At 37.2% G+C, this 12,608-nt stretch overlaps 1 protein-coding gene across 7 annotated transcripts in view; it reads right to left on the reverse strand.

The window, feature by feature from the left end:
• The window catches only part of MAK (male germ cell associated kinase), a 73,727-nt gene that overhangs the window by 24,735 nt on the left and 36,384 nt on the right, over positions 1-12,608 (reverse strand). For all 7 annotated transcript variants that reach the window (XM_037045408.1, XM_037045413.1, XM_037045412.1 and 4 more), the window contains exons 9-10: positions 6,137-6,448; positions 1,360-1,532 (exon numbers count right to left, since the gene is read on the reverse strand). In XM_037045408.1, the coding sequence (XP_036901303.1) occupies positions 1,360-1,532; positions 6,137-6,448 (485 nt within the window). The remainder of the gene's footprint in view (positions 1-1,359; positions 1,533-6,136; positions 6,449-12,608) is intronic.

Here is a 12,608-nt window from a genome sequence, read left to right on the forward strand (position 1 = left end):
AGAAAAAATTTCAAGTCATCTACAGTTCACACCAATGGTCTTCAAACTCTTGTTCCCAGATGCAAATAATTGTTTAAAATAAAAACCCAACTATGTGGCTCCCTGTACATGTTTGAGTCTATAATCTTTCATCATAAATTAAACAATTTTATTTCTTGTTATTTATTAATAGCAGATAAAAAGCAGTAAATGTTCTATAAGATGAAACAAGAGAATTGACCTTAACTGAAATATTTCATGGTATGACTTGATAAAATAAGTTTTTAACTACCTTATTACATAAAATACTCTTAATCTTCAAAAATTATGTATAATTTATATCCATAGGTTTTGATAAATCAGTTTCACAAAACATTTCTAGTACCCTTAAAAAAATAAAGGATCACTAGGCTCTGGTCCCTAAAGTGGTTCTATCTCCACGTTTTCCAACACATAATAAAATACCCTATTTCTAAGGCAGGATTTTCCCCGTAAGAGAAACAGTGTAAGAAAACAAGGAAAGACGGAAGGCCTTCTTAACTGAAGATGGCAGTCTTCCAATTTCCCCCTTTGTTTAGCACCACACAGGGTGTCACACCCTTATGGCACGCAAGCTTTGAAATGGCTGAGGTGCGGCTCTCTGCAAAGTGGAAGGTGGATTAGCAAGCTTATTCTCCAGATTATACATTTTAGGGAAGAGTACGGTGGAACTCGAGGATCTAGAAATTGATTGACTAGGAATTATCCAAGCGTATGTCCCCCTTGGAGAGTTTTCATGTACCTTCAGAGGTATGTATACCCTAAAGTGAAGATTTCTCCACTATATAATACCAAACAGCTATTGGATAAATTTCCCTGACTCATGCCACATCTTTTCTCCTTATTCTTCTTTTGTTTCAAAGAGAAAAAAAAGGAAAATATTTTTCCAAAACATTCACCAAAATTTAACCCACCCTCACTTCAAAGTTGAATAACACATTCATGATGATTCAATTTATGAAAAGGAAAGGGATTGATGGAGATAGTAAAATTCAGGCCAAGTTCAGGAAATGATAAAAAAAAGTTTAGAATAGCAAGTGAAAAAACACTTGAATATGGACATCATCAGAGTGTGCTCTGCCTTCTGCCAATAGGCATTTGAATTTCAAATGGGAACAGTGATCATAACTCAACAGGCATACTGAAGATCTAATAACAAGGACCCTCCACATACCTGTGACACCCAGCCATTAATACTGAGAATCACTACCGTGAGGTGTCAAGAGTCTTACCTTTTCAAAGGTAAGTTAGTTTTAATATCTACATTCATTTGTACTTATTGAGTAAAATAAAGTTGATGCATGATAAAAATATACTTTCTGGAGGAATTTAAAATCTTACCGAAATGGAGAATCTTTTCTCCTCTTTTCTTTGAAAACAGTCATGCTTGACTTCTTGGAATGGGAGGTTCCAAAATCACAGTCCTCAAACTCTTCCCAACTATCTCCAGACTTGAACACAGTCTGACCCCAACGCCTCCTAGTGCTTTTATGCCCCAGCATGCCATTTGGCTTCTGTGGTGGAAAATCAGTCATCATCATCTGTAATCATTTGCTGAATGCCTTTTATATGCACAAGCTATTATACTTTATATTAAGAGTCCCATTCTCAAGGAGTCTTCCATATAGTTAAGGAGATATATATACACACATATAAATATATGTATGTGTGTATGTATGTATATATATGAACATATATACACACACAAACACACATAAAAGTATTAGCATAAATACAGGTAGCACATGTTAAAAATACAAGAGGAATTGATAGAAGGGGGTGATCTCTGTGAATCTGGTTTGGAAGGAGACTTGAATATTACGATCAAAACTGACTCCTCGGTGATGTGTAATTTGGAAAATTGCCATGTGTAGCTGTATCTCTTTAGGCAAGTGACTTACTTAACTTCTCAAAGTCTTAGTTTCCTCCTCCTTAAATGGGAAAATATAGTATTTACCTAAATTGGTGTTTATGAATTGAATAGTAAAATACATTGAAAGTCCTTACAATAGGACCTAGCACATGGGCATACTAAAGGTTAGACATTATTATTGCTGTTGTTGTTATAGTTATTATTATTCTAGACTTCGAAGAGGAAATGTTTAAAGTATGGCTTTTTAATAGGAGAGTGCCAGAGTTTGTTCCAAGAAAAAAAAGGTGGACTAATTTTACAGAAGCAGATGGTCTGCGCTGAAGTAGCAGAAGTCAAGGTTGCAAAAACAGACTGATGTTACATTGTGAAGGGCCTAAGAAAATGCAGCCATCCTCTGGGCAATGGAGAACACTGGATGTTTTGGGGCTAAAAAAAGGGGGATGCGATAAAGGCAACATGCTAGAAAAGCCAGGCTTCATACAGGAGGCCTTTAAAATTTTAGAGGCTGGCAGTGACAAGAGCAACAGATTCAGAGTGGCTGGAATGCTCAGGAAAAAATACATTTGTTTCAACAAAGAATAAAAAGTCTGGACTTTCGGTCTGAGCAGAGATCTAAGGGGAGTGTAGCAGACACTGCTAGTTTCCCACCCGGAAGCCAATCTCCCCTTCTTCCTTACTGATACTTTGTTCAGTGCAGCAACGTGCCCTGTTAAAATATTCGAACCCCCAGCCTTCCTCGCAGCAATAGGTAGCCATGTGACATGATCTAGCTAGTGAGCTGTAGGTACAAGTCTGTTGGAAGGGGCTTACAGGAGGGACGTTTTTAGACTCTGCTACCCTGTGCCAGTGTATTTCACTCCTCCTCCTTCCAGACAGCAGGTGCAACCCAATAGGAGCAGCAATCATCTTATGTCCATAGGAATAAAAGCTGCTTGCTAAGGGTAGCAGAACAGGACAACAAAAAGCATCTGGCTCTTTTTACGAGTGGCACCAGCCCTGGCTTGTCCACTACTCAACTTCTTTTTATGAAAGAAAAACAATGCCTATTGCTTAAGTCAATCAAAGTGGTCGGATTTCTGTCATAAGTCACTACATATAATCCTAGTGGATACAGGAGAAAAGGTCAGGACATTTTAAAAGTTTGAGTCCAATCACTCAGAATGGTGGTTCTTTTAACAGAAATAAGGCATGTGGGCCCTGACTGGGTGGCTCCATTGGTTGGAGTGTTGTCCTGTACACCAAAAGGTTGCTGGTATGTATGTCCCCATACATACCCTAGGCACATACTCTAGGTTGCAAGTTTGATCCCTGGTCAGAGTACATGCAGGAGGCAACCAATTGATGTATCTCTCTTACTCTGATGTTTTTCTCTCTCTCTCCCTCCCTTCCCCTCTCTCTAAAATCAATAGACAGGCAAGGATAAAAAAAAAGGAATAAAGAACAAGTAAGAAGACTTGGCTTGGGGCAGACAATGAGTAGTTTTACAAGTAATTTACATGGGGTAACTGGGGACACGTAAGTTGATAAATCCAAAAGGCAACTGAAATTTAGGGAATTTGGAAGCAAGGCCAGCAAATACAGCTATGTTGGGAGTAAGAATATGCTTAAAAACTGAATATGCCATTGCTTGAAGCTGATGATATCAGTGATGGATGATGACAAAAAGTGTTATTTGCCAAATTCTATTACACTATTTTCTTTGTCAAGGAGCATGAGCTCCAGACTAAACAGAATAAAATGATTTAAAGCCCCAGATGAGTAGAGTTAATCAAAAGTTATACTTAGCTGAGTTCAAGACTCTTATTTCAGTTGAATTGTATTTTAGGGAGCTGCTGCTGTATGCTACTAAACAATGTCAGTAACACCAAGTAGTCTTGTGTCTGAGAAAATTGGAAAGGGGCAAATGTAATTTTTATAAAGTAGCAGTTGAATTTTCACAAAGTCCGTATTAATAAGTTTGGTGCAGGATGAGGAAAAAGATTCTAAAGTTAGTTATTAAAGGGCAATTTTTTTGAGCACTGAGTAAAATAAGTGGTAGATCATATAGGCCACCATTTCCCATGAAAGACAAACAATGAATATATGTAGTCTATGTGGACTTCAACAAAGTAGGTGAAAGGGTCTTTCATGCTATAATGAAGTAATAAAGGAACCACAGAGGTGGATCAGTGCTGTTACAGACGGAATGTTTATTGCCCCCCGCCCCCCACATCCATTTATACTCCGTTGTGATGGTACTGGGAGATGGGGCCTTTAGGAGGTAACTGGGGATTATATGAGGTCATGAGGGGGAGGCCCTCATGATGGGCATTAGTGCCTTTATAAGAAGAGACTTCAGAAAGCTTTCTGTCTCTCTCTGCCATGTAAGGGCAAAGCAAGAAGGTCTTGTCTACAAACCAGGAAGAGGGCCCTCACCAGGAATCAGATAGGTTAGCACCTTGATATTGGACTTCCCAGCCTCCAGAACTGTGAGCAAATAAATTTATGTTGTGTAAGTCACCAGTCTATGGTATTTTGTTATGGCCAAGAGTACTGATCAGTGATCAATGCCAATCTACAAGAAGGTTCGAGTGGCCTGCCCAAGGGCTCATTGTTCATCATGCAGGTACAGGAGAAAACAAAACAAATGAACAACTGAACAAATCCACAGCTGGTGAAAATCTGGGCAGAATGGTTAAACTGAAAAGACAAAATAAGGGTTTAAAAATACTTATTAGAAATCTAAGAGGTAAAAGTAAGTTCCTGCAATGTTTAAATCCTAGAGATCAAATACACAAAGAAAGGTAAGAATATGTGATTTAGCAGAAGCACTTGCAAAAAAAATAGACTTAGGAATTTTAGTTGACAAAATACTTGATCCCAACTCTGGAACTTGTTTGCTAAAATACTTGATCCCAACTCTGGAACTTATTTGCTATCTCAAAATGTAGGACTAGGTTATCGGGTACTCTAACTTAGCAAAAGCATACTGGGGGGCCTAGCAGAGTGCATGGCACTCAGTGGCTACTCAAATACCAACTTCTTTTCCGTCCCTCTCATTATGAGTCTACATTTGATGTGCCTTTCAAGAAAAACAAAAAGAAAAACAAAAACAAATGTAATCCTCAGTGGTCCTAAGTAGATATGTGGTTCTGGAATGCTGGAGGTGATTCATCCAGTTTTTCACTCCCTGCCTGCTCCCTGCTCCTAGCTTTGGCAGCCTCTTTCTAAGTGCGGAGCAGGATAAAGGGGACTCAAAGGCAGCCTCATACACAGGAACCGAGAGTTACTGTCACTGGTGAACGATGTCCTATGTGGAGCACATGAAGAACTGGGGATGTTTCTCCCAGAGAAAAAGGCAGATGATATAAGGGCTATTTTCAAATATCTGAAAGGCTGCCTTTCTAGAAGAGTGATTAACTTTTGTTAAAAGACAAAGAAAACCAGATTTTAGTTCAGTTTAAGGAAGAACCTTCTAATAGTCAGAATATGTGGATTCCTCAAGAACCTGGAGGTCATTCAAAGATAGTGTGGGCAATTGCTCCTTCATTCATTTGTTGAGAATTTACTGTGTGCCAGGCCCCATTCTGAGTCTGGGTCTGTAAATAAAACACACAAACGTTCCTGACCTCATGGAGCTTACATTCTAGTAGGAAGAGCCAGATAATAAACAATACACATAAGAAACAAAGAATCAGTAATATGTTAGACTGTGATTACCGCTGTTGGGGGCAGGACTGGATAAGGAATTAGACACAGGGTTCTTTAAGATCCCTTTCGGTTCTAAAATGCCAAGAACGCAAATGCATTTGGGAGTATGATATACCTCTTGAGGGGACAATTAAAATATATGGCACCTGACAAGCTCCCTGAACAAAAGAAATGGAAAGAGGTAGTTTTATACTATGCCTGATACTTAAGAAAAAAAACATTCTGTTCATATTCATTAACATTTAAAAACAGTATAAAACTGCTGTTAAAATCCTTACCAGCTCTTTTGTCCCAGATTCTTTTCAATTCTTTCTTTGAGTTCTCTTGAACCTAAATAACTGTTAAAGAAAGTCCACAGCATGTAACCTTTATTACATTCACTCTGAGTTTTCTTTTTAGAATTTTATCCCATGCCAAGCTCCTGACAGAGGAAGCAGAGGCTTTGACATAAAATAATCTTTTGTATCTTCCCTGACACTTTCACGAATGCCTAGAAACCAAATCCTACCTGAGCTAGTCAAACTATTACATCTAAAAGTATCGTGGGTGACTTACAGTTGGCATGTTTTTGATGATACTTGGAAACAGTGTCTGAGGCTGTTTTTGTTGGCTCTGCTGCTTTGGCGCTTTCTGGACACTCGTGTTCTGTGGAGGCTGGATGAACTGCAGTGGCTGGTGGCCGAATTTTGGCTGGGGCTGTCCCGCAGTCTGATCGTTTACATCTGGCAGAGGTTTAGGTTCTAGATCAATTAAAGATGGCTTCAATTCTAGCGGTTGTACCTGCTTATTTACAGATTGTTTTGTTTCCAGATGACGCGAGGAAGGGCCTAATACTTGGCCAACTTGAAAATATGGGTGTTTCAATGCCTATAAAAAGCATGGAAATAACAAATGTAAAATGGTTCCACCTAAACTTATTGCATATAAACTACTGCCTGACATTGGGCTAGGTGTGTATCAGTAGGCTAGGTAAGTTTCAAAGACTTAGAGAGTATCCACTTTCCCCCATGCAGTAACTTTAAAAAGATAACCAGGAAAAAATGATTTGAGAAAAAACATTCTCAAGAGAAATAAAGTACAAGTTATTAGGAAGAATGTAAAATTCACTTGTAATTTTAACATCCAGGCAAAGCAATTATTCTATTTATTTTAAGATTTTGTATGAAAACAAAATTTAGCTTATAAACTTTGGCTAAATTTGATGTGATCAATTTAAACTAGAATGCTAGACACATAATGGTTTAGAGTCCATCCAAAGGCATTAAGAAATGAGTTTAAAAACCTCTTATGTGGTTTATTTAAAAATGGTTAACTCTATGTGTTAATAAAATTCAGGAGTACTCTTAGGCTAAACATAACACCAAATCTACTACTAGCAAAAAAAATTTTAAGATAAAGAAAATTAAATGCATACATGATAAAGCATATTCATCAATACAACGCAAAGAGAAGATATTCACAGGAATATAAAAATACTAACAAAAATGATCACTGTTTGGGTTTCAAGGTCAGTCACCCAGTTGCTACTACTGCATGGAGTTGGAGGTGGGGAGCCCTGATGACTGTCTGCGTGACAGTCTAGAGCAGTGGTTCTCATCTGGGGTGATTTTGTCTCTCAGGCGACATTTGACAATGTCTGGAGATATTTTTTATCATGACTTGGGGGCAGGAAATGCAACTGGCATCTAGGTATGCTGCAAAGGCTGCTTCTGAATATCCTGCAGTGAACACAACCGTCCCCACAACGAAGCATTTTCTGGTCAGAACTGTCAATGCTGAGGCTGATAAACCTTGGTCTAGAGAAATATATGAAGCCTTCTGTGCAGCGGGGCTGTGGCCACTGATCTTCTCCTCAGGACCATGTGCCGGATCATGTGCCTGGATGAAGGAGGGAAGTTCACAGTTCTGCTGAGTTTGTGTTTGGGAAGAGAAGAGGGGAGCTCTTTAAGAGAGCCAAGCTTTGTTTTTCTGCACCTCTACCCTATATGAGCAGAGCCATGACCCCCAACTAACTTCTCAGGTGTGTAAGGGAAGGAGGCAGCTCAGAATATTTGCTCTGAATCCTATAATTTAACCTTTTCCTAACTAGGTCTCCTGACTTACTCTAAGAAGCAAGGCTACAAAATAGTGAAGAAAGTTATAGGTATGGAGGTACATTTTGGCAGAGGTGAAAAGGTATTAAGATGTCACCTACCACAACTGTTTGTGTGTTAATTACACTGACATTATTAAGTGGAACTCAACAAATACACACAATTTAAGTACATCAGTACCTGATGCACAGAAGACGCTCAAATTCTGAATTAAGTCACATTAATTAGTATGTCAATATTCCTACATTAATAGTGCACATTTTGGAGCTAGAACCTTTATGTGTTTTGCAATTTCAAAGCTTCATCCCTAACAATTTTTCGCCTTTAATATACCAGCTACCATCCTTTAAGAGAATCTTTTTAAAAAGTAATTTATTTTTCCTATTTATTAAGGGAATATTTCTTTATTACATAGAATAAGTAATGTCTGGAAATTTGTCAAGAAGAAATTAAAATAATCTCCAATGCCAACACCAAGAGAAAAGTATGGGTCACATTTAAATGTTTTTCTGAATATATCTTTCTAGTTACATAACATATTTTAAAAATACAATCATATTACACATATAAATAGCTCACTTTTTACACTTAGCACTTGAGCTTAAGAATTCTCTGAAATATTCAAAAAATTTCAATTTAATGATGGTGTAACAGTCCATATTAAGGATGTATATACTTTAGATGTTCCCCTGGCAATATTTAGGCTTATACTTCCAATGGAAAAGTTCTTAATATAGCTTTGAACATCTTTGGGCATAAGTCTTTACCCAACTTTCTGATTGTTTTTTAAGGTTCTTTATAGATATTGCAAAATTGTTTTCCATTAATACTGAGAGAAATAGCTTTTAAACTACTTTTATTTTGTATTAATTTGATAGGTAAAAAAATAGTATTTCATTTTCATTTGCACTTCATGACCATGAACAAGGGTTGGACATTAAAAAATGTTTTTAGTAATTCTAATTTCTGTTTCTGTGATTTTCTTCATACCACATGCCCATTTTTTTCAGGTAAATTTTAAAGATTATTATTATATTTTTGTTACAAAAGTAATGAATATTTAGAAACATTAGAAAATACACTGTACTATTTGTTAAAATAACTGTTGCTCTTTTAAAGATTTTTATATAATAAAAATTTTAATTTTTATAATCACATCTTCTGAGTTCCCCATTTGTGTTTTCTTCTATTACTTTTATACCCATCTTGTTCATACCTTAAGATCAAATATTCACCTATACTTTTTTAGCNTTTTTAAACTACTTTTATTTTGTATTAATTTGATAGGTAAAAAAATAGTATTTCATTTTCATTTGCACTTCATGACCATGAACAAGGGTTGGACATTACAAAATGTTTTTAGTAATTCTAATTTCTGTTTCTGTGATTTTCTTCATACCACATGCCCATTTTTTTCAGGTAAATTTTAAAGATTATTATTATATTTTTGTTACAAAAGTAATGAATATTTAGAAACATTAGAAAATACACTGTACTATTTGTTAAAATAACTGTTGCTCTTTTAAAGATTTTTATATAATAAAAATTTTAATTTTTATAATCACATCTTCTGAGTTCCCCATTTGTGTTTTCTTCTATTACTTTTATACCCATCTTGTTCATACCTTAAGATCAAATATTCACCTATACTTTTTTAGCTCTCAATAGTTTATTAACACCCCTGCCCACCATTATTTAAACCTTCAGTGATTTACTTGTAAGGTATGGTAAAAAGTAAAACCTAAATTTACCTTTCCCCTAAGAGTTAACTAATTGTCCCAATAGCGTTCATTGAATGGTTCTCTTCTCTCCAATTTATGGTGCCACGTTTACCTCATACTGACTTTCAGTCTTTGCAGCTCTGAGCTCTGAGCTATTTGTCAATTCTTCTGCTAGTACCTTCACTGTTGTTATTATCACTTTACACACTTCATATTTGACAAAGCAAGCTATCCCGCTAGCACCATCTTTCAATTACTTATTTTTGTTCAAACCTGTCTTGACTATTCTTTCCCATTTGTTCTTTCATATGACCTTTAGAAAACATTTTCTCAAGTTAAATTTTTCAGCAGCCAAATAATTTTTTGGTAATTTTAACACTGAATTTATATTTAAATAATAGGAAGAAAACAATAATCTTGATATGACATTTTAATTTAACCTGTTAAATTAAGCCCACATTTTTAATTTAAAAGTATGGTGTTTCAAAGACTGTAAGACTTGAGGTACAATGTAAGGTGTAGTCACAAAGGGGCCAAGCTTTGAGTGCCATGTACTGCCCTCCTGTGGGAGAGTGAACAAGAATCTAACTCAAAGGTAAGCATCAGAAAGTCAATACATCAAATGATTTGGAGAGAGGCCTTTTTACTACCATAGCAGGTGTCTTCCTGACTAGTCTGCACTAGCATGCATGAATGTTTACCTTTAGAGATTTACCACATTTTGCCATATATAATGTGCTCCCTTATATAATGCACACACACATTTTGGCCTAAACTTGCAGGAAAAAAAAATCTTTCGTTTTAATTAATTAATATTAAGATGCTTGATTTTTGTACTATAAAATAATTTTAACATGTATTTTTGAATATATTATGGTAGAAGAAACTTTATAGAATAATTACAAAACACAAGTTATGGTTGTCCCCTTTTCATGACCTTTATTCCCCTCCACCCTGCCCCGCCCTCCACTCTTCCACCATCATTGCCCCACCTTTATTCATGTCCAATATAAGTTCTTAGGCTTCTCCATTTCCTATACTCTTCTTAACCTCCCTGTCTATGTGTACCTACCAGTTATGCTTCTTAGTCCCTGTACCTTTTTCCCCATTGTACACTTCCCCTTCCCACTGATAAACTTCCACGTGATCTCCATTTCTGTGATTGTGTTCCTGTTGTAGTTTGCTTAGTTTTTCTGTTTTTTAGGTTCAGTTGTTGATAGTTGTGAGTTTGTTATCATTTTACTCTTCATAGTTTTGATCTTTTTCTTAGATTAAGTCCCTTTAACATTTCATATAATAGGGGCTTGGTGATGATGAACTCCTTTAACTTGACCTTATCTGGGAAACACTTTTTCTGCCTTTCCATTCTAAACAATAGCTTTTCTGGATAGAGTATTCTTAGATATAAATCCTTGCCTTTCATGATTCTGAATACTTCTTTCTACTCCCTTCTTGCCTGTAAGGTTTCTTTTGAGAAATTAGCTGACAGTCTTATGGGAATTCCTTTGTAGGTAACTGTCTCCTTTTCTCTTGCTGCTTTTAACATTCTCTCCTTATCTTTTATCTTGGGTAATGTGATTATAATGTGCCTTGGTGTGTTTCTTTTTGGATCCAAATTCTTTGGGATTCTCTGAGCATCTTGGACTTGCATGTCTAGTTACTTCACCAGATTGGGGAAGTTTTCCTTCATCACTTGTTCAAGTAAGTTTTTGATATCTTGCTCTTCCCCTTCTCCTTCTGGCATCCCATTGATTTGAATGTTGGAACCTTTAAAGTTGTCCTGGAGGTGCCTAAGCCTCTACTAATTTTTTTGAATTCTTGTTTCTTCATTCTGTTCTGGTTGGATGTATATTTCTTCCTTTTGTTTCAAATCACTGATTTGAGTACCAGTTTCCTTCCCTTCACTATTGGTTCCCTGTTTATATTTATTTTATTATTTAAATTTTTTTATTGCTGTTCAAGTACAGTTTTGTCTTTTCCCCCCAGCCCACCACATCTCCCTTCCGTTTCCATCCCCCTTGTTATTGTCCATGTGTCCTTTACAATTGTTCCTCTAAACCCTTCACCCTTTTCCCCCATTATCCCCTCCCCTCTCCCCTCTGGTCACTGTCAGCCTGTTCTCAATTTCAANTTCTTCCTTTTGTTTCGAATCACTGATTTGAGTACCAGTTTCCTTCCCTTCACTATTGGTTCCCTGTATATATTTATTTTATTATTTAAATTTTTTTATTGCTGTTCAAGTACAGTTTTGTCTTTTCCCCCCCAGCCCACCGCATCTCCCTTCCGTTTCCATCCCCCTTGTTATTGTCCATGTGTCCTTTACAATTGTTCCTCTAAACCCTTCACCCTTTTCCCCCATTATCCCCTCCCCTCTCCCCTCTGGTCACTGTCAGCCTGTTCTCAATTTCAATGTCTTTGGTTATACTGTGCTTGCTTATTTGTTTTGTTGATTAGGTTGTATATTTTTCTTCCTTTTCCTTTCCTTTCCTCCCTTTTCTTTTCCTTCCTTCCTTTCTTTATCTTTAGAGGGGAGGGGAAGGAGAGAGGGAAAGAAATATCAATGTATGATTGCCTCTCATGCATCCCCTGCTGGGAACTGGCCTGCAACCCAGGGACGTGCCCTGACTGAAAAGCAAACTGTGATCCCCTGGTTCACAGGCCCACGCTCAATCCACTGAGCTACACCAGCCAGGGCTATATATTTTTCTTTATTTCACTTTGTGTAGCCTTCACTTCTTCCTTTATTTTGTAACCATACTCAATCATTTATGTGACCAACCTGATTACAAGTGTTTTGAACTATGCATCTGACAGGTTGGCTATCTCCTCATCACTTAGTTCTTTTTCAGGAGTTTCAATCTTTTCTTTCATTTGGGCCACATTTCTTTTTCTTGGCCACCTGTTACGTTATAAGGGACAGAGCCTTAGGTATTCACCATGATGGGGCAACCTACTTGGCTGGGCTGTGGTGCTGATGTGGGGGAGGGGTCAGAGAGGGAACAATGCCACTTGCTAGCTTGCTTAGCTCTTGCCCCACTTTCTATCACTCCCCTCACTTCTCACAAGGGGACTGTGCTCTTTCGGGTGCTGATTCCCAAGTGGGTAGGCTTGTGTTGTTCCAGGATCCTGTGGGCCATAACCCCCACAGATTTTTAAAGCCACAGAGTTTCAGGCTTTATTTCCCCACACTGGAACCCTGGATTGCATAGTCTG

This window comes from Sturnira hondurensis, unplaced genomic scaffold, assembly GCF_014824575.4.
Source record: "Sturnira hondurensis isolate 20B ecotype Veracruz unplaced genomic scaffold, ASM1482457v3 Scaffold0004271, whole genome shotgun sequence".
NCBI classification, from domain to species: domain Eukaryota; kingdom Metazoa; phylum Chordata; class Mammalia; order Chiroptera; family Phyllostomidae; genus Sturnira; species Sturnira hondurensis.